Raw genomic sequence first — 22,616 nt, 5'->3', positions numbered from 1 at the left:
ATATCTATAGTAAAAAGAAAACGGATTGATTGTTCAAGTAATGTTTGACCTGTATTTGTTCCTCTCAGACTAAAGGGAAAACAACACGCACTTCATCTGATATTGAGAAATGTCTATTGAAGGAACGGATTCAAGACTGGAGGGACACAGACTTCCAGAAGTACAAGGTGAGGAAAGGCATATGAACACCAGAGCTGAAGAAGCCCTTTTCCCTCCTAGCTGTGTAATGTCTAATTGTTACATGTCTGCATTTGTAACTTGGGACCCAGTCATAATTGAGTCAGTGCTCCTAAGAATTACTATAGGAACAAGGAAGCCCATGAAACCTATAAATGACACATTGGACGGGAACAAGACTTTATTGTTGGCCTACGCACATGACAACCATACATTTATAAACTTTATCTAGACAGCAGACGATAATAGAGTTACAGCATTGAGGATAGTAACAAGACAGGTTACAGAATGCTGTCGCCTTGTACTTATGACCGCACCGGCACAGCCGTGTTAAAACCACAATGAATCAGCCCCCCCGTGTATTATGGTTTTAGTATTATTCAAATAACATATATCCAACCATCCATCTGTCTTATCATTCCCTCCATCCCCAGGACTGTTCTCTAGAGGAGTTCCTGAGGAACTGTGATTCGTCTCAGCTGATGTCTGACTGTGACCCTCAGGACTACAAGAGACAGGAAGCCATCTGGGAACTCTTCACCAGCGAGTGTGTTTACTTCCTGGATCAGCTCATGGTGCTCAAAGAGGTGACTTACTAGATATACGCCTCCACACACACACACACACACACACATACTTTTGAACAGGAATGGCGCCTCACCACTGCAACCAAACACCTTTGCTTTGTGTGGCTTTGTTGGGGAACTCTTTCTTCAGCTTTAGATGAAATGTTACCTCATCTCTACTATGAAATCGAATACAGCACAAACAGATCCAACCCCTCCCTTTTGTTTGTGTTTCTTTGTGTAATATCTAATATATTTCTAATGTGTTTGTGTTTTTAATGTGTTTAATTAAAAATAAATATATATATTGTGTCCTTCAGGTGTTTCTGGCCACGCTGACCAACTTGCAGATGAAGGACTGCCTGCCTGACGTGGACTCTTGGAGGCTGTTTGCCAACCTCAACGAGCTGTGTCTGGTGAGACCATAGAGCTACATACTGTATATTACATTAGGTTGGATTAGTAGGGCTGTGACGGTCATGGAATTTTGGATGGCGGTAACTGGCCAGCCGAATGACTGCAGCTCCTTAATAACCGTTTGAATACTTCTTATTTTCCTCTCCTGACTGCATGTGCTGATATAGAAATAGAATGAATAGAACGGGCCTCCCCATTCAAGTCAATGGGCGGCAGGTAGCTTAGTGGGTAAGAGCGTTGTGCCAGTAACCGAAAGGTCGCTGGTTCTAATCCCAGAGCCGACTAGGTGAAAAATCTGTCGATGTGCCCTTGAGCAAGGCACTTAACCCTAATTGCTCCTGTAAGTCGCTCTGGATAAGAGCGTCTGCTAAATGACTAAAAATGTAAAAAAATGTAAATGATGGCGTAATGGGACTGGCAGCCATTGCGAGTGTACCCATTGGAGCGATGCAGGAAATAAAAGCAGGAAGTGTAACCATCAATTTGTGCTATGATTTGTTGACATAAAAAATATACATTCCATTGCATGAGCCACATCAGTTTACATCATTTGAATGAACATTCTACATTACCATGGACATTTTTGCATCACAATACCAGGCAGACATTGCGAGTGTACCCATGTAATGAGTTTACCAGTCAAATTGCCAGGGTTAGAGCTTCCAAGCCGTTCTATTCATTCTATTTCTATGTGTGCTGCTGCTGCACTGTGGGGGGCGTTGCCTAGGCAACCGAAGACTTGTTTGCTACAACACCTTGCTTGTTTTAGCAAGGAGCAACAAACTTTCTTCACGTTGTTGAGTCCATTACCGCAGAAACCATTACATCTTCAGTCATCTGTTCATTCCTAAAGTATGATCTTTTTTAACCCCCTAGAGTCGATTGACACAACAGTGCGTCAATCTAAGTAACATGATAAAAAAATCCCCATCAAAATCCATCGGTTTTAAGCTAGAGATATCTGTGTTGAAAGGTGGCAGAGATAGAGTGGTGTTTGTCAGACCATGAGACATCCCGAAAATCGGTCTTCTCACGAAAACGTATGTAGCGTCCGAATGGTTTGACCTTCAAACTACTATGACCACTCTATGTAAAGAGGAGACTCACGATGGTGGTTTCCGTTTTGCTCTACGACCCCCCACAAGTGTCACGGGACTTGTCTGAAGGTGTGTGTGTATACATACATACATACAGTACCAGTCAAAAGTTTGGACACCTACTCAAGGGTTTTTCTTTATTTTTACTATTTTCTACATTGTAGAATAATAGCGAAGACATCAAAACTATAAAATAACACATATGGAATTATGTAGTAACCAAAAAAGTGTTAAACAAATCAAAATATATTTTAAATTCTTCAAAGTAGCCACCCTTTGCCTTGATGACAGCTTTGCACACTCTTGGCATTCTCTCAACCAGCTTCACCTTGAATGCTTTTTCAACAGTCTTGAAGGAGTTCCCACATATGCCGAGCACTTGTTGGCTGCTTTTCCTTCACTCTGCGGTCCGACTCATCCCAAACCATCTCAATTGGGTTGATGTCGGGGGATTGTGGTGTCCAGGTCATCTGATGCAGCACTCCATCACTCTCCTTCTTGGTAAATTAGCCCTTGCAGAGCCTGGAGTGTTGGGTCATTGTCCTGTTGAAAAACAAATGATAGTCCCACTAAGCCCAAACCAGATGGGATGGCGTATCGCTGCAGAATGCTGTGGTAGCCATGCTGGTTAAGTGTGCCTTGAATTCTAAATAAATCACAGACAGTGTCACCAGCAAAGCACCCCCACACCATAACACCACCTCCTCCATGCTTTACGGTGAGAAATACACATGCGGAGATCATCCATTCACCCACACCGCTTCTCACAAAGACACGGCGGTTGGAACCAGAAATCTCCAATTTGGACTCAAGACCAAATTACAGATTTCCACCGGTCTAATGTCCATTGCTCGTGTTTCTTGGTCCAAGTAAGTCTGTTATTCTTATTGGTGTCCTTTAGTAGTGGTTTCTTTGCAGAAATTCGACCATGAAGGCCTGATTCACACAGTCTCTTCTGAACAGTTGATGTTGAGATTTGTCTGTTACTTGAACTGTGAAGCATTTATTTGGGCTGCAATTTCTGAGGCTGGTAACTCTAATGAACTTCTCCTCTGCAGCAGAGGTAACTCTGGGTCTTCCATTCCTGTGGCGGTCCTCATGAGAGCCAGTTTCATCATAGCGCTTGATGGTTTTTGCAACTGTACTTGAAGAAACGTTCAAAGTTATTAAATGTTCCGTATTGACTGACCTTCATGTCTTAAAGTAATGATGGACTGTCATTTCTCTTTGCCTATTTGAGCTGTTCTTGCATAATATGGACTGTTACCAAATAGGGCTATCTTCTGTATATCCCCCTACCTTGTCACAACACAACTGATTGGCTCAAACACATTAAAAGGAAATAAATTCCACAAATTAACTTTTAAGAAGGCACACCTGTTAATTGAAATGCATTCCAGGTGACTACCTCATGAAGCTGGTTGAGAGAATGCCAAGAGTGTGCAAAGCTGTCATCAAGGCAAAGGGTGGCTATTTGAAGATTCTCAATTACAAAATATATTTTGAATTGTTTAACACTTTTTTGGTTGCTACATGATTCCATATGTGTTATTTTATAGTTTTGATGTCTTCACTATTATTCTACAATGTAAAAAGAAAGAAAAACCCTTGAATGAGGAGGTGTGTCCAAACTTTTGACTGGTACTATATATATATATATATATATATATATATATATATATATATATATTACACACACAGTGGGGAGAACAAGTATTTGATACACTGCCGATTTTGCAGGTTTTCCTACTTACAAAGCATGTAGAGGTCTGTAATTTTTATCATAGGTACACTTCAACTGTGAGAGACGGAATCTAAAACAAAAATCCAGAAAATCACATTGTATGATTTTTAAGTAATTAATTTGCATTTTATTGCATGACATAAGTATTTGATACATCAGAAAAGCAGAACTTAATATTTGGTACAGAAACCTTTGTTTGCAATTACAGAGATCATACGTTTCCTGTAGGTCTTGACCAAGTTTGCACACACTGCAGCAGGAATTTTGGCCCACTCCTCCATACAGACCTTCTCCAGATCCTTTAGGTTTCGGGGCTGTCGCTGGGCAATACGGACTTTCAGCTCCCTCAAGATTTTCTATTGGGTTCAGGTCTGGAGACTGGCTAGGCCACTCCAGGACCTTGAGATGATTCTTACGGAGCCACTCCTTAGTTGCCCTGGCTGTGTGTTTCGGGTCGTTGTCATGCTGGAAGACCCAGCCACGACCCATCTTCAATGCTCTTACTGAGGGAAGGAGGTTGTTGGCCCATCCATCCTCCGCTCAATACGGTGCAGTCGTCCTGTCCCCTTTGCAGAAAAGCATCCCCAAAGAATGATGTTTCCACCTCCATGCTTCACGGTTGGGATGGTGTTCTTGGGGTTGTACTCATCCTTCTTCTTCCTCCAAACACGGCGAGTGGAGTTTAGACCAAAAAGCTCTATTTTTGTCTCATCAGACTACATGACCTTCTCCCATTCCTCCTCTGGATCATCCAGATGGTCATTGGCAAACTTCAGACGGGCCTGGACATGCGCTGGCTTGAGCAGGGGGACCTTGCGTGCGCTGCAGGATTTTAATCCATGACGGCGTAGTGTGTTACTAATGGTTTTCTTTGAGACTGTGGTCCCAGCTCTCTTCAGGTCATTGACCAGGTCCTGCCGTGTAGTTCTGGGCTGATCCCTCACCTTCCTCATGATCATTGATGCCCCACGAGGTGAGATCTTGCATGGAGCCCCTGACCGAGTCGATTGACCGTCATCTTGAACTTCTTCAATTTTCTAAAAATTGCGCCAACAGTTGTTGCCTTCTCACCAAGCTGCTTGCCTATTGTCCTGTAGCCCATCCCAGCCTTGTGCAGGTCTACAATTTTATCCCTGATGTCCTTACACAGCTCTCTGGTCTTGGCCATTGTGGAGAGGTTGGAGTCTGTTTGATTGAGTGTGTGGACAGGTGTCTTTTATACAGGTAACGAGTTCAAACAGGTGCAGTTAATACAGGTAATGAGTGGAGAACAGGAGGGCTTCTTAAAGAAAAACTAACAGGTCTGTGAGAGCTGGAATTCTTACTGGTTGGTAGGTGATCAAATACTTATGTCATGCAATAAAATGCAAATTCATTACTTAAAAATCATACAATGTGATTTTCTGGATTTTTGTTTTAGATTCAGTCTCTCACAGTTGAAGTGTACCTATGATAAAAAATGACAGACCTCTACATGCTTTGTAAGTAGGAAAACCTGCAAAATCGGCAGTGTATCAAATACTTGTTCTCCCCACTGTGTATGTGTGTATGTATATGTATATGTATATATATATATATATATATACTTTTTTTTTTTAAAGCTTTCTTATATTTACGTTTTACATTTTAGTTATATCTCCTAGATATAGGACAGACACTTCAAAACCTTGTTCTTTGAATGTCTTTTTTGCCATTTATGAATGTGTTATTCAATGCGTTTCTCTGGGCTATAGTAGTAAAAGCCAAATTCATTTTTTTTCAAAAAAAAATTGATACCTAAAAGGGTCCTAAAATTATAAATCAAATTGCTAAATGATCCATTATGACCATTTTAAAACAATTCCAAATGTCAGCTTAGAACCGATCTCTATTATACTCTATTATATGACTACACAGCAATAGTCTATGGCATGACATCTTCATGTAGACTTTGTCTATCTATGATATTACATTTTCTTGTGGACTCTGTAATGTGATGTGTTGTTCCCCAGGTGAGCTTTGGCTTCCTCACCAGCCTGCTGCATGTCATCAAGGAGTCCTGGAAGATTCCAGTAGCAGGGGGCGGGCCCACCCCCACCCTGCAGGAGCTCCTCCTCAAGGTATGGACACACACACAAACACACACACGTTCAAATACTTGAATGCACAAGCACACGCGTTTACACACACAGAGAATATTCTATTCTACTGTAATTTACTTTACATTTGTATTCTTAGATTGTATTATTTTGTTGCGTTGTCGAGAAGGAACCTACACGTAAGCATTTCGTTGGACGGTGTATGCCATGTGTATCCTGTACATACGACTAATAAAACTTGAAACAGGCGCGCACACACACACTCATTATAAACCAGAGAACAAGTATAAAATCATAAGTATCAATATAATTAGTCATGTGTTGTTTTAAAAAGTGACCTACTCAAATATGGTATACTAGACGTAAATCTCTATCACCCTCCATGAAATTATCTATGAATAAGTAGCACAGTTTTTCCTGTGGCCCAGCAGCTTTTTTTCTTTTCCAAATGATATACTGTCTATACACACCACATATTTATATTCTGGATTCCTACACTCTACTTTGGATTGTTATTTCTTGATGAGAATTGTAGCATTATTTATGTATTTTAATTGTATTAAACATTCTACTGCACTGTTGGAGCTAGTAACATAAGCATTTCGCTGCACTTGCTATAATAGTGGTTCCCAACCAGGGGTACATTTTTTACATTTGATTCATTTAGCCGACGCTCTTATCCAGAGCGACTTACAGTTAGTGCATTCATCTTACTAGGACCCCTGGGGGTACTTGGCCTATCCATAGGGGGTACTTGAGAAGACCCATGAGACCATAGGCTTACTGGTAAAATGCACATGAGGGGGTACTCCAGGGGTACTCCTGGCAGAGCAAAATTCAGTTGGTGGTACAGTAACCCAAAAAGGTTGGGAACCACTGTGCTATTACACCGGCAAATCTGTGTACACGACCAATAAACTTTGATGAGATTTTTCTGTTTCTCTATGAGCTTACTGCTTAGCTAACCATTTACATATATCTCTCTCTATCTGTTGGCAGGCGATCCGGGAGAGCATATGCCACTGTCTGCAGAAATACTGCCTCAACTATTCCACTGCACTCTTTTATCTGGACAGCCTGAAGCACAGAGAGGACTTTGGCTCCTACGTGAAGGTACACTGTACTGCAGGCCGGAGCCGCCGAGCGCTGCTTATTTGGAACTATAAATCAGGGTTGGTTGGGGCAAGGTTGCGCTGTACCTTGTCCCTAACAACCACACACAATAATGCAGTAAGGTAGGATAGAACCGGGTCAAGTGTGAGCGAACAGAGTCACTGGGGCTCGCTGACAATTGGAATGTGACAATTAGTCTCCTGCGATTGTGACTCTTTCTTTTTTGCAACCCTGCTGTTTTTTTGCTCTCAGCTGAGATCATTTTTCTTCCTCACAACTTCCCTTTCCCTCCTACCCTACCCCATCCCTCAGTTCTCCCTAATACGTGCTCTCTTTCACTCTTACTTCCTGACCTGTCTCTTCTCTTTCTCTTATTTTCTCCCACACTCTTACTCAATTGCTTTCTCTCTCAATATCAGATTTTGTCACAGACTTACTTATCAACCTACTTATAGTACTTAATTTGGCTTTAACTCTCTCTCCCCTCTATGCTCTCTCTCTCTCTCCCCTTTACGCTCTCTCTCTCTCTCTCTCCCCTCTACGCTCTCTCTCTCTCTCCCCTCTACGCTCTCTCTCTCTCCCCTCTACGCTCTCTCTCTCTCCCCTCTACGCTCTCTCTCCCCTCTACGCTCTCTCTCTCTCTCCCCTCTACGCTCTCTCTCTCTCTCCCCTCTACGCTCTCTCTCTCTCTCCCCTCTACGCTCTCTCTCTCTCCCCTCTACGCTCTCTCTCTCTCTCCCCTCTACGCTCTCTCTCTCTCCCCTCTACGCTCTCGCTCTCTCTCCCCTCTACGCTCTCTCTCTCTCCCCTCTACGCTCTCTCTCTCTCTCTCCCCTCTACGCGCTCTCTCTCTCTCTCCCCTCTACGCTCTCTCTCTCTCTCGCCCCTCTACGCTCTCTCTCTCGCCCCTCTACGCGCTCTCTCTCTCCCCTCTACGCGCTCTCTCTCTCTCCCCTCTACGCGCTCTCTCTCTCCCCTCTACGCGCTCTCTCTCTCTCCCCTCTACGCGCTCTCTCTCTCTCCCCTCTACGCGCTCTCTCTCTACCCTCTACGCTCTCTCTCTCTCCCCTCTACGCGCTCTCTCTCTCCCCTCTACGCGCTCTCTCTCTCCCCTCTACGTGCTCTCTCTCCCCTCTACGCGCTCTCTCTCCCCTCTACGCTCTCGCTCTCTCTCCTCTATGCTCTCTTTCTCTCTCTCTCCTCTCTACGCTCTCTTTCTCTCTCTCTCTCTCCCCTCTACGCTCTCTTTCTCTCTCCCCTCTACGCTCTCTCTCTCTCTCCCCTCTACGCTCTCTCTCTCCCCACTACGCTGTCTTTGTCTCTCTCTCTCCCCTTCCTTCTTAGTGGTGTGAGAGGAACCAGGAGTGTCGGAGACTGCAGTTGCGTGACCTGTTGGTGGCGCCGTTGCAACGTCTGACCCGCTACCCCCTGCTGCTGAAGAACGTGGGGAAGAGGAGCCGGACGGAGGAGGAGGAGAGCGCCCTGCAGAGAGTGGTGGACCAGGTGGACACCTCCATATGTGAGCATCCCCCTCCTTCACCCTTGCCACTGAAACACTGTATTGTAAAACCCATCACTACACAGGCTGCTGTACCATATCTCCTATTTGCCTGGCCTTGAACAGATGCATCTGGTGAGGCTCTTTGATGTTTTCAGCATGATGCGTCAATCATGAAGGGGGCTGTGCGTTTATACTGGTTGGTTTTCCTCTGAGTCTTTTTCACTCAAACACCCACACAGCCCCTGAACACTGCCCGCTTCACAACTGTTCATTTTCAATTAAAAACAGAAAGTCTTATTTCCCCATAACATCCAATGAGAATAACAAAATAGCTTTGCCAGACCATTGCCTACAATGTGTACAACATGGTCAGGATCTCAGGCGAATCTGATATTTCTACAAAACAGTGCAACCTTACCACACTACTTTATTGCACATTCTTACTGCAACACATGACTACGTTACGTTACCCCTCACCACCACACTGACTCTCTATAGTCAGTGGATCATCACACATATTATTAGTGTAAATAAATCTGACTTGGAATTCTGTGAAGCCATTATTGGATTATCTGGGTTATTTGCATAATGGCTGATGTTATCAGCTGAGGTGACTCATCTAAACCTAATTCAACAGTAGTTAGTCATCACTAGTGGCTCCTCTGTCTCTAACCACAACATGAACGTTTTTGCCATGTAAGGAAACTTTAACATACACAAGCAGAGTCAGTCAGCTATCCTCTCCTGTGTCTTACTATGGAGGAAAACATAGAAATAGAATTCTAAATGGCCACCGGTCCTCCTATCACCCCCATTGACTTGAATGGAGATGCCATTCTAGGAGTTCTATTTCTACGTAGGAAACAGCAGCCCTGCCGTTCAGGCCATCAGCTCTAGGGGTTTTTCTGACAGAGCTATGTGGGCTTTTGTCAGCCACTTACACATCTCCTGGCTTAACTCACATCTTCACGCCCATTACAAAATATACACTGTGGAAAAGTTAATTTGCACACAGTCTTCTCAGCAAATACAACCAAGGGGGATATACAAATACATGTATTTTAGAAATGGTAACAAATAGGCAGTTTGTTTGTTTGTTTGTTTGGGCAGCAACCAAAATCTGTGACAGTTGAAGTCTTCTCTGCGTGCCTGTACTTGCAGACGCGTTTTGGTGGTTCACTCTATAACTAGATGGACAGGACCGGCTGTGGGGAAATGTGTACCAGTATTGTACCTTGAATGTGATTGTTATTGTATATCGAACCTGTTTTTCTATTCCAGTGCTTTTACTGTGTGCTTCAAAGTTCTTTCCCATAGCCAGGGTGTGACTGTACAGACAATAACAGAGGTATACAGTGAGTTGATGAGGCCTGGGAATAGCATTGTCACAATGGCAGGCTGGGCTGAATAGGTCAATGTTTAATGGGTGCGGTGGGTGTATACAGTAAGAGGTGGGCGCAGTCTAATCTCTGAATGTGATTGTTGCATCATAGATCACACCTATGTTGAGACACACAGACAACTGTCGTCATCATTTAATGATATCCGTATCAGCAACTTTTGAGATGCAACATCAGAGATACAATTTCAAATTGCTTTGTTTCATTGCCAATGCCAGACAAATTGATAGTTCAATAAAAATTGTGCACATAGCTGAACATTTTACAAAGTACATTTACGTCATTTAGCAGATGCTCTTATCCAGAGCGACTTACAATTAGTGAGTGCATACATCTTTCATACTGGCCCCCCGTGGGAAGTATGTACTATAGGACTATATTATTAAACTAATATGAAGTTACATAAATTATATTAATATAATCTGATGACAACAAAGTGACATCCTTGTTAAGACTGTTATGTGTGTTCCAAAGCCAGGAATACGCCAGCCAGAATCGATGTTCCTAATTAGTGTGCACTGCTCACTATCAAACAGTGGTGGAGTGGAATGCAGTTTAGTGTCCTTGTTGGTTTGTTTGTGTCACACACATCCCTCCCCCTCTGTGTGTGGTTGTGTGTGTGTTGTGTGGGTGTGTTTTGTTGTGTGTGTGTGGGTGTGTTTTGTAGGTGATCTGGAGGGCAAAGTCAAATGGCTGGACAACTACCAGAAGGTGAAACAGCTGAGAGATGCCCTGGTGTGGCTGCCAGTGTGGGAGAGAGGCAAGCGGGCCTTCGTCCCTGAGGTAAGGGTCCATTCACAATAGTGAGAGAGTTGAGCTTTGAATACCAAACTGGGTTTGCACAAATACATAATAGAATATAATTCACTTAATTGACTTAATCCTCTTAGTTCCTGGAGGAACATGGGCCTCTGTACTTAGTTCCTGGAGGAACATGGGCCTCTGTACTTAGTTCCTGGAGGAACATGGGCCTCTGTACTTAGTTCCTGGAGGAACATGGGCCTCTGTCCTTAAGCTTTCCAATGATGCTGGTCTTGGGTTGGTGTCTTTACCTCTGGCCACGAAAAATGGATATTCTTTGGTTTGGATTAGAATAGAACAGATCATATGGTTAACGTTTGATACACAAGTCAGATACAGTACAACAACAACTTAGCTGTATCTTGAATGATATCAATGCATTGATGTAAAGTAAAGAGAAAGCTGTCTGAAGCATCTTAGTTTTTTCAGATAAAAATCAAGTGATATCTGAACATCATGATCCGCAAAGCTAGATATGCATGCAAGAGATATAACGGTGTGATATGATAAAAATAAAATATACTCCCACCACATATGAACTCGTAAGAATGCAAATAAATTATGCGTCTACCCACAACCTAACCTCAGCCCTTCATTTGGCTATGAACAGAATCTGAAGCATCTCCTGAAAGCAGTCACCCTGGAAAACCTCATCGCTCGTCGGAGCCTCCTGCACGAGGGGAAACTAGTGCTCACAGGTCGGTGACATACAGAGGAATCAGACAAGACTAATTAAAATACGTTTGAAGTACTGTAGTTTTACATCGGCCATGTCCTGACATCATCTCTATATGTGTTACCACCAGAGAATGCCAAGCTGCATGATGTGTACCTGTTTCTCTTTGACGAGTTCCTCCTCATCACCAAGATCAAGAGGAACAAGAAGGTAGGACCCATATCTATATGATTTTCTCACATATATACTTAACTACATATGCATTATAACTTACTTAACAACTACCTACGTATAGTACTTAAAACAACTACTTACGTATAGTACTTAATCCTCTAATCCCCCCCCCCCCCCCCCTGTTTAGAAGTCCACAGGTCCTGAACAGAATCCTTTGCGCCTCCCTCAGAACCAGGAGTTTGACCAGCTGCTGAAGGAGGGCTGTACCTTCACCGTCCTGGACCAGCCCGTCTCGCTGGACCGCCTCCAGCTCAAGAGCGTCGACCAACTCAACGCAGCAGGTGGGGAGGGATCAACACCTGCATGATATATTAATTGAAAAAGGCCAGCACTCAATTATATAGTTTCCACAGTTTAAGGAACATGTCCTAGTAACACACACAAGCATTTTGGCTTTTGTCAACCTTAATGTGATTGTCAAATCAAAGTTTATTTGTCATATGCACAGGATACAGCGGGGAGTAAATGGTAAAATGACATGCTTAGTTGCAAGCTCTCCTCTCAACAGTGCAGTAACTTAACAGTGTATGTTTTTATGGAAAATAATGTACAACCTGATCCCAGGACCTCATCACTGATTTAAACATAGGCCTATGAACATCTACTAATCTATTACATTTAGGCTATTTGGCACTTGTTCACACCTCTTGCTTTACTTCAGGGTTTCCCAAACTCAGTCCTCGGGACCCCAAGGGGTGTACATTTTGATTTGTGATCTAGCACTACACATCTGATTAAATAATCAACTAATCATAAACTTTGATCATTTGAATCAGCTGTGTAGTGTTGGGGCAAAAACCAAAACGTGCACCTCCAAGGGATCCCGAGGACAGTTTGGGAAACGCTGCTTTACTTACTGATAAGATACTGACTTGATATCAATAATGAAACCTATGATAAAAACATATTGTGCAATCCACAGTTATCTAAACCGCAGATTAGTAATCTGTAATCGATTACAGTATCAGTCCTGAGTTATTTGTTCAGTACTCTTCCTTCTGTACTGCTTATGTGTGTTTGCAACAGAACTGGTCCCGTGTGGCTCAGTTGGTAGAGCATGGCGCTTGCAATGCCAGGGTTGTGGGTTCGATTCCCACAGGGACCAGTACGAAAATGTATGCATTCACTACTGTAAATCACTCTGGATAAGCGCATCTGCTAAATGTAAACTGAGTTGTATTCATTAGAAGCAAAAGGGCCAAAACAGGGAGGCACTACCTGAACTTCCAATAAGAAACGCTTGCTTTCATTTTCCGGGACAAAACTTTTTCTATGTTTTTCTACGGTGTGCACTAATGAATATGACCCTGCCATGTTTCCTCCTTCTCTTCTCAGCGTCAGGGCTACCCCAATCCTTCATCATCATGCACCAGAACCGCTACCAGCAGTGTATCGCTGCCTTCGTTCTACAAGCGCCGTCCGAGGCCGTCAAGGTACAGTAAGAGCACTCTGAACTTAAAGTAAACGCACTGTACGTGTTGTAGGCCTAACAAAAACACTGTATTTTTACATTGCATACCGATTTGGTTGTTCATGTGTAAATGCACCATGGTGTCTGGCAACATTTCGTTATGTGGTATCTCATGTTACGCTATCTTATGTAAGGCATGGATCTATCATTATCATGAAATTCCCATCTCAAACAGCAGGGTCAAAGATTATTAATTTTAGATGAGTTGCTAGTTGAATACTGCCATATAAAATCCTTCATTCATCACCATGTTTAATTCCCATGCCTGATAATAATCATTGTTGAGCTATTTACAGTCTATATTTGTCTAGGAGATTTTCTCTGAGCAAACATACAAATTGCTATCCTCCCAGAAATCAAGTGACTCGCTCCAGTTAGTGTTTGTCATAGTGCTGAGCGATTTAGTGCTTTTTGAGGTTGTTTCGGTCCGATTATTTAAAAAAGAATCATGGCTTTCGGTTTAAATGTATTTTTGACATTAAAAGCACTGTGCATTATGTGGGTTGAATGCTGTAACAACACAGAATAAAACAATTAATTTAAGTCCCATGATGGTAGTGACTGCCCATTACTGCTTATCACTTATGAACCATAATTTATTCACATTACTTTAATAAAATATTTGTTTTATTTGATGACTATTTAATTCCAAGTCATCTCATCTCTAAAGAGCTGCTGCCTATGCTGTCTTACAAAATCACTATTTTTGTAGTTGTTCAAAGTAAATAAGGCATACTTTTATGACTTCTGAATACCAACTATCAAGATCAACTGCTTTCTATCCCTCTCGATTGCTAGTTCTCTCTTCTCTGTCTGTGTCCTGCTCCGCACAGATGAACAAGTTTAAGTGGGCCCGCAATGGATTAGGGTCATTGTAGTTAATTACCATGTTTTATTTTACTAAACTATGTAAAATATTGGCCTATTGGAAACTACAACTCCCTACTACATTGCACAGTTCAGGCTTGATCTGATTTATCTCTACAGAAACTGCACATCGAGCTCACAGAAAAAAACAGAACGAAATGGAATTCAAATAATTGAACAGACTTCAGTCAATCAAATAACCTACATTTCGGTTAATTGCTCAGCACTAGTTGGTCATCAGACGATCGGACACAAGCAGAGAAGTGTGTATTCCAATACCTTGCTCGTTGATACATCTAGGTTAGGTGGAATATCCTTCATTACTAGGCATGAGTAAGGTTGCAAAGGGTGGGTATATTACTGGAAACTTTCAAAGTTTACCAGTAAACTACCAGAATTTTGGTGTCTTTCAATGATTTTATGTAATTATCACGACATCTAGTGACCCTTTTGGGTACTTCAGATTATCACAGGTGTCTAATCTCTGGCCCTCTCTCTGGCATTATCACGTGGAAAATATATTTAATAATTCAATAAGATTATTTTTTAAATAAAAAATATAAAGCTGTAAAACATTATCGTTAATATAAACCAACTTAAGTCCCGATTCCAATTTAGGAAATTATGCCTTTCTCAGTAGTTGGTATTCAGACTTACCTTGTGCAGGTGCAAAACAGGCTTTGCAGGCGTGGTTCCCTTGCACACTCTGATTAAATGTAATTAAACTGTTGAAAACCCTCCCACTTGCTGGCATCAGATTTTCTCCTGGAGTGTTCATTCAATAGGGTTGTCAGTACATTTATCTTAATGGTGTACCTTTTTATTTGAATATTGTTGACAGACTAGAATACATCGAGAGAACAGGTTCAGAAAATAGGGATCAGTTCGCTGCAGCTAGCGACTGGAGTGAGCTGCAAAAAAACACTCAAACTGGACAGTTTTATCTCCATCTCTACATTCGGACTCAATCATGGACACGCTTACTAACACTTGTGGCTGCTTCACGTGATGTATTGTTGTCTCAACCTTTTTGCCCTTTGTGCTGTTGTCTGTGCCTAACAATGTTTGGACCATGTTTGTGGTGCTAACATGTTGTGCTAATGCCATGTTGTCATGTTGTGTTGCTGCCATGCTTTGTTGTTGTATGGAGTGTTGTGGTGTCTCTCTTGTCGTGATGTGTGTTTTTGTCCTATATTTTTATTTTTAATCCCAGCCCCCGTCCCAGCAGGAGGCTTTTTGCCTCTTGGTAAGCCATAATTTTGTTCTTAATTGACTTGCCTAGTTAAATAAAAATACAAAATAAAAATGAAAGAAACCATCTAAATATATGCATATTCATCTCCGTTTCAACACCGACTGGTAGATGTAAAAACTCTGATCTTGTAGATTATGTAGGCACATTTTGGGGTTAGGAAAGTATATATGAATCATTAAAAAAAAGCAGGTTTAGAGCCTTAACGCACTAAATATATTGATGAATTAAAAATAGTGGTTTGATTCATCCTGAAAGTTGTCATATTCAAGTTCAATCCATGAAATATTGGAAAGTGGATGAAAGTGTACAATAGGGGTTGAACAAGTCCTATAAATCTACCTTAATTCTCACTAATCATGGAACTGTATGACAACGGTCCAGTCGTCATGAACCATCCGCCAGGCTCCAGGTTTAACCTGCTACGTGTGGTCTGAGTTCCATAATGATTCAAATAGGCCACATGTCCCAAATTATTTCACAACGTTAGCCTAATAAGATCCACTAATGCTAGTGACCCTCAGGAACAACTTACACGGACGTGACAGAGGAAAGAAAGGTAAACGGAATGGAATGATGTGAAATGTAAGTTACAAATAGAAGAAAACAAACACTAAAGTGACAGTTATAAATGTATGTGGGTGTTACTGACGGTGCCTCCCGATACTGGCAAATATTTAACATGATACAAATTGTGAAATAAAACTGAGAAATGCATGGACATAGGCTATAATTAAAACATTCTAAAGGCATACATCAAATTATGAGGACACACACAATTACAATTCTGAATAACGGCACAGCTACAGTGGGGGAAAAAAAGTATTTAGTCAGCCACCAATTGTGCAAGTTCTCCCACTTAAAAAGATGAGAGAGGCCTGTAATTTTCATCATAGGTACACGTCAACTATGACAGACAAATTTGAGGGAAAAAAATCCAGAAAATCACATTGTAGGATTTTTTATGAATTTATTTGCAAATTATGGTGGAAAATAAGTATTTGGTCACCTACAAACAAGCCAGATTTCTGGCTCTCACAGACCTGTAACTTCTTCTTTAAGAGGCTCCTCTGTCCTCCACTCGTTACCTGTATTAATGGCACCTGTTTGAACTTGTTATCAGTATAAAAGACACCTGTCCACAACCTCAAACAGTCACACTCCAAACTCCACTATGGCCAGCTGTCAAAGGACACCAGAAACAAAATTGTAGACCTGCACCAGGCTGGGAAGACTGAATCTGCAATAGGTAAGCAGCTTGGTTTGAAGAAATCAACTGTGGGAGCAATTATTAGGAAATGGAAGACATACAAGACCACTGATAATCTCCCTCGATCTGGGGCTCCACGCAACAGCTCACCCTGTGGGGTCAAAGAATCACAAGAACGGTGAGCAAAAATCCCAGAACCACACGGGGGGACCTAGTGAATGACTTGCAGAGAGCTGGGACCAAAGTAACAAAGCCTACCATCAGTAACACACTATGCCGCCAGGGACTCAAATCCTGCAGTGCAAGACGTGTCCCCCTGCTTAAGCCAGTACATGTCCAGGCCCGTCTGAAGTTTGCTAGAGTGCATTTGGATGATCCAGAAGAGGATTGGGAAAATGTCATATGGTCAGATGAAACCAAAATAGAACTTTTTGGTAAAAACTCAACTCGTCGTGTTTGGAGGACAAAGAATGCTGAGTTGCATCCAAAGAACACCATACCTACTGTGAAGAATGGGGGTGAAAACATCATGCTTTGGGGCTGTTTTTCTGCAAAGGGACCAGGACGACTGATCCGTGTAAAGGAAAGAATGAATGGGGCCATGTATCGTGAGATTTTGAGTGAAAACCTCCTTCCATCAGCAAGGGCATTGAAGATGAAACGTGGCTGGGTCTTTCAGCATGACAATGATCCCAAACACACCGCCCGGGCAACGAAGGAGTGGCTTCGTAAGAAGCATTTCAAGGTCCTGGAGTGGCCTAGCCAGTCTCCAGATCTCAACCCCATAGAAAATATTTGGAGGGAGTTGAAAGTCCGTGTTGCCCAGCGACAGCCCCAAAACATCACTGCTCTAGAGGAGATCTGCATGGAGGAATGGGCCAAAATACCAGCAACAGTGTGTGAAAACCTTGTGAAGACTTACAGAAAACGTTTGACCTGTGTCATTGCCAACAAAGGGTATATAACAAAGTATTGAGAAACTTTTGTTATTGACCAAATACTTATTTTCCACCATAAATTGCAAATAAATTCATTAAAAATCCTACAATGTGATTTTCTGGATTTATTTTCCTCATTTTGTCTGTCATAGTTGACGTGTACCTATGATGAAAATTACAGGCCTCTCATCTTTTTAAGTGGGAGAACTTGCACAATTGGTGGCTGACTAAATTCTTTTTTCCCCCACTGTATTTATAGCCTATTACACTGTGGAAAGGGGCTGCAATACGTTATGATTTTCAGTTTGGTTTCATATAGCTGGTTTCACATTCGTCTCCAGGGATAATAAGGAAAGATCTTCTAAAACAATTGCTGTGTGTATTTACAATCCCCTTCTCCAAACGGATTACTCATTTACCGAGCTCTAATCAATAGCTCCTGTCCATTTAATAAAATTACAGTGCATGGAGAATGCTGTTATTTTTATCGGAACAAAGATACGTTTTTTCCACTTAGAACCGGCAGGTTTGCTCAACCTTATTCATGGTTTCCTCGCGCATAAAGGTGGTGGAATTAAGTCAAGGTCAAAATATGGCTTATCAGTAGATGCACCTCAGCCACACCTTCATTTCTTAGATCTCCACCCCAAACAAATAGTGGGTGAATAGCATGCTATTTTCATGCTTAAATTCAAGGTCAGAACGCGCATAAAAAGGAACGTTCCATTTACGCGCGCTTAACCCGGGTCTGAATCGGGGCATAGTGAATACCATTTGTGTTTTAATATGAGTGTTTCGGCATGGAATATAATTTATTAATTTTTTACACTTTAATTTATTTGTCCATATGTACAGTACCAGTCAAAAGTTTGGACACCAACTCATTCAAGGGTTTTTCTTTATTTTTTACTATTTTCTGCATTGTAGAATAATAGTGAAGACATCAAAACTATGAAATAACACATGGAATCATGTAGTATCCAAAAAAGTGTTAAACAAATCAAAATATATTTTATATTTGAGATTCTTCAGATAGCCACCCTTTGCCTTGATGACAGCTTTGCACACTCTTGGCATTCTCTCAACCAGCTTCACCTGGAATGCTTTTCCAACAGTCTTGAAGGAGTTCCCATATATGCTAAGCACTTGTTGGCTGCTTTTCCTTCACTCTGCCGTCCGACTCATCCCAAACTATCTCAATTGGGTTGAGGTCGGGGGATTGTGGAGGCCAGGTCATCTGATGCAGCACTCCATCACTCTCCTTCTTGGTCAAATAGCCCTTGCACAGCCTGAGGTGTGTTGGGTCATTGTCCTGTTGAAAAACAAATGAGAGTCCCACTAAGCCCAAACCAGATGGGATGGCGTATCGCTGCAGAATGCTGTGGTAGCCATGCTGGTTAAGTGTGCCTTGAATTCTAAATCAATCGCTGATAGTGTCACCAGCAAAACACCCCCACATCATGACACCTCCTCCCCCATGCTTTATGGTGGGAACTACACATGCGGAGATCATCCGTTCACCCACACCGCATCTCACAAAGACACGGCGGTTGGAACCAGAAATCTCCAATTTGCACTCCAGACAAAAGGACAAATTTCCACCTGTCTGTCCATGCTCGTGTTTCTTGGCCCAAGCAGGTCTCTTCTTATTATTGGTGTCATTTAGTAATGGTTTCTTTGCAGCAATTCGACCATGAAGGCCTGATTCACACAGTCCCCTCTGAACAGTTGATCTTGAGATGTGTCTGTGACTTGAACTCTGTGAAGCATTTATTTGGGCTGCAATTTATGAGGCTGGTAACTCTAATGAACTTATCCTTTGCAGCAGAGGTAACTCTGGGTCTTCCATTCCTGTGGCGGTCCTCATGAGAGCCAGTTTCATCATAGCGCTTGACAGGTTTTGCGACTGCACTTGAAGAAATTTTCAAAGTTCTTGAAATGTTCTGTATTGACTGACCTTCATGTCTTAAAGTAATGATGGACTCGTTTCTCGTTGCTTATTTGAGCTGTTCTTGTCATAATATGGACTTTGTCTTTTACCAAATAGGGCTATCGTCTGTATACCCCCCCTACCTTGTCACAACACAACTGATTGGCTCAAACGCATTAAGAAGGAAAGCAATTCCACAAATTAACTTTTAGAAGGCACACCTGTTAATTGAAATGCATTCCAGGTGACTACCTCATGAATCTGGTTGAGAGAATGCCAAGAGTGTGCAAAGCTGTCATCATGGCAAAGGGTGGCTATTTGAAGAAAATCAAATATAAAATATATTTTGATGTGTTTAACACTTTTTTGGTTACTACAAGATTCCATATGTGTTATTTTATAGTTTTTATTCTACAATGTAAAAAATAGTAAAAATAAAGAAAAACCCTTGAATGAGTAGGTGTCCAAACTTTTCACTGGTAGTGTATTTGTCAAACTCGTGGCAGTTGTAAAAAAAAAAAGTATATAGTTGGTTGAGTTACAGAGGTAATAGAAAATAATCCCATTGTAGATGTAATTTTTATCAAATAGGCTATTTTCTCTTGAACCATATGGTCTATATACTAGAAACTCATGGACAATATGGACACAGATATAAAAAAATGATATATATTTAATACTTTTTTTTTTGTTATTCAAGAATAATGACCAAAGTTACGATAATTGCCATAGACATTGTTAATTAACAAAATTACTGGTCGCTTTGCAACCCTAGGCATGAGTTAGTGAGCCAAGTATCCTCATGGTACCCTGTGAGTGTGTCAAGTTTAATTTCAAGTGCATTTCAAAGGTCACAACACACTTTACATGATTTAAAAAAGAACAAAAGGATGTAGAAAGGGGAACAATATCAACCACAATACAAATGTGTGCGTTTCCAGAGGGTGTGGATCTCAGAGATAGAGGGCGCTGTGACGACACTGCTGAGACTGGATTCCCAGCAGCCTCCCCGGGTGAAGAGCTCCTCACTGTGGCTAGAGTCCTCCCAGATCTGAGACATCTGACGTTCACTACAACAGGGGACCACAAATACTGCTTCTGGGGCCTCCCACTATAGGTCCTAAACCATAGGCTATGATATTTTATTTTCACATTGTCCTTTCCAGCAGAGTTCCAGAAACATGGTGGATGTGTAACCAGGCCAGCCCAGTACAACTAGGCTGGTTCTAAGTACAGACCAACACAAATGCACTTGATTAAACTAGCTCGTTGTCGATACCTTTGATTAGTTTAATCAGGTGTGTTGGTTGGTGCTGGGCTGGAAGGAAAACCTGCACTCTTGGTGAATCTTTCCAGTACCAGGGTTGGTGAGCACTGCCCTAGACTAAAACAAGGACTACTATTACTGTGTCATGCACTGTGGTTCCTCCTAAGCCATTTTAAAATACTAGCTGGATAATTTCTAAAATTCAGGTTTGCTTTGAAAGTGCATTGTGTTACCATAAGATGACAATAAATTGTTGAAAATGAGAAGTGTTGACTTTGTCCTGTGTTGCTGATGGGTGCTCAGAATACATTATAAATGTATGCGGCTAACAATACATCACAAGTCAGAACAGTACAACTAACCCATGTCATTATCATCCAAGTGGGTGAGAGATCATACTCTAACACACTGGTATAAAACAGACACTGACCACCAAGGAAAATAGAAACACCTAGTTTTATTTAGTCTAACTCATGATGGAACATTTGAAAACAAACAAAAGTGGTACATCTGGTCAATTGATATTATTCTTTCTCTAATCACACACACATCCCTCCTTCAAGGTCAGGCGGTCAGTGACAAACTGTGTGGTGGCAGTGCTCCAAGGGAACACAGGGTTCCTGACTGTCAACATGACAATTAGCCTGACAAACAAGGACCGCGTTCCAGAGCTTAGACTGCGCTGATGCCTGACAGATCTAACACTTGGATAGGTATTTTAAGTAAGTATCAGCTACCCACATCTGTTATAGCAATTTATCAGTCGATGACGTGGAACGCAACCATTGGATGTTGCGTCGACTCACCTTAGCCTTGGAACGCACCCATGACCTTGGGCCGGTCCTCTGCCCAGGCGTTGCTGACGCATGCCAGATCTTACAACGCCTGGATAGATATTTTACGTATCAGCTAACCACATCATAGAAATCTGTCAGTCGATGACGTGGCACGCAACGTTTGAGCAGGGTAACGCGACCTTTGGCTTAAGGCACACCCACTACATACGAGCCCTGTTGCAATACACCAGAAATGTATCCTTCCTTCCTTGTAGTCACAGATCGGTGGAAGTGAGTGTTAACCTTCCTTTCATCTATCCATCCACTTATAGATTTGTGCTTACCTGAAGGAAATCAGGAAAGACTAATTTCTAAAGTATACGAACGGTGCCATGATATCCTCTAAAGTGGAGGAAGAAGAATGAACTATAAAGCCAATAGTAACATCATGCATGATGACGGCCGACATCCACGTGAAATAAACCACAGATTAATTTGTGTAGTAGTGCCATTCCCTAAAATGAATTCAGTAAGACAATGGACTTTTTTTTACATTACATTTGTCGACGTTTCTTTATATACAAGTGTTAACCTTAAATTTTCTTATGGAAGAAAAAAACTAAACATTTTACAAAGATAATTACAATAGCCTTGGTATTAGTAAGTGACAATGTCGTACAATAAGATGGTAAACCCTATGACAGAGTTACAGGGGGGCAGGTTTTTGCTCCAGCCGAGCACTGAAACACCCGTTTCAAATTAAAGTATTGATGAGCAGTAGCTATGAAACAGAGGTGTTAGTGATGGGCTGGAACAAAAGCCTGCACTAACCTTGTAGCCCTCTCCAGGACCAGGGTTGGTGACCACTGCTCAACTGTAAGGGTGGAGTTAGTGGGGCGATACTTGGCACAGAGAGGCTGTGCCTGTGACGGCTCTTAACCCAGAATATGTTGAGGTGCAGCCTAGACCTCCAATCTCTTGGCCTTAGTGACAACTTAAATTAAATACATCTATCAAGCTGGGGAACTTGATCTGTAGGGACTGGGCAGCAGGGAAAGAATAATCTTTCAGGTTAACCATAGTGCTATTTATATGCCTGTA

At 41.9% G+C, this 22,616-nt stretch overlaps 1 protein-coding gene across 2 annotated transcripts in view; it reads left to right on the top strand.

Moving 5' to 3' along the window:
* Nucleotides 1-21,004, top strand: part of LOC311137279 (pleckstrin homology domain-containing family G member 7-like) — a 36,856-nt gene extending 15,852 nt beyond the window's left edge. The window contains exons 6-17 of one of the 2 annotated variants that reach the window (XM_084171697.1): nt 69-167; nt 612-764; nt 1,064-1,159; nt 5,993-6,100; nt 7,079-7,192; nt 8,537-8,711; nt 10,761-10,876; nt 11,505-11,592; nt 11,701-11,780; nt 11,932-12,085; nt 13,140-13,237; nt 20,414-21,004. In XM_084171697.1, the coding sequence (XP_084027823.1) occupies nt 69-167; nt 612-764; nt 1,064-1,159; nt 5,993-6,100; nt 7,079-7,192; nt 8,537-8,711; nt 10,761-10,876; nt 11,505-11,592; nt 11,701-11,780; nt 11,932-12,085; nt 13,140-13,237; nt 20,414-20,527 (1,395 nt within the window). In that variant the 3' untranslated portion in view covers nt 20,528-21,004. The remainder of the gene's footprint in view (nt 1-68; nt 168-611; nt 765-1,063; nt 1,160-5,992; nt 6,101-7,078; nt 7,193-8,536; nt 8,712-10,760; nt 10,877-11,504; nt 11,593-11,700; nt 11,781-11,931; nt 12,086-13,139; nt 13,238-20,413) is intronic. The other variant, XM_084171698.1, reaches the window with a different exon arrangement.
* Nucleotides 21,005-22,616: the final 1,612 nt, after the last annotated feature.

The sequence above is a fragment of the Coregonus lavaretus genome, assembly GCF_964263955.1.
Source record: "Coregonus lavaretus genome assembly, chromosome: 11".
Lineage (NCBI taxonomy): Eukaryota > Metazoa > Chordata > Actinopteri > Salmoniformes > Salmonidae > Coregonus > Coregonus lavaretus.
Note: the sequence above shows the minus strand (reverse complement) of the source record. Positions and strands in the feature narration are given on the sequence as shown.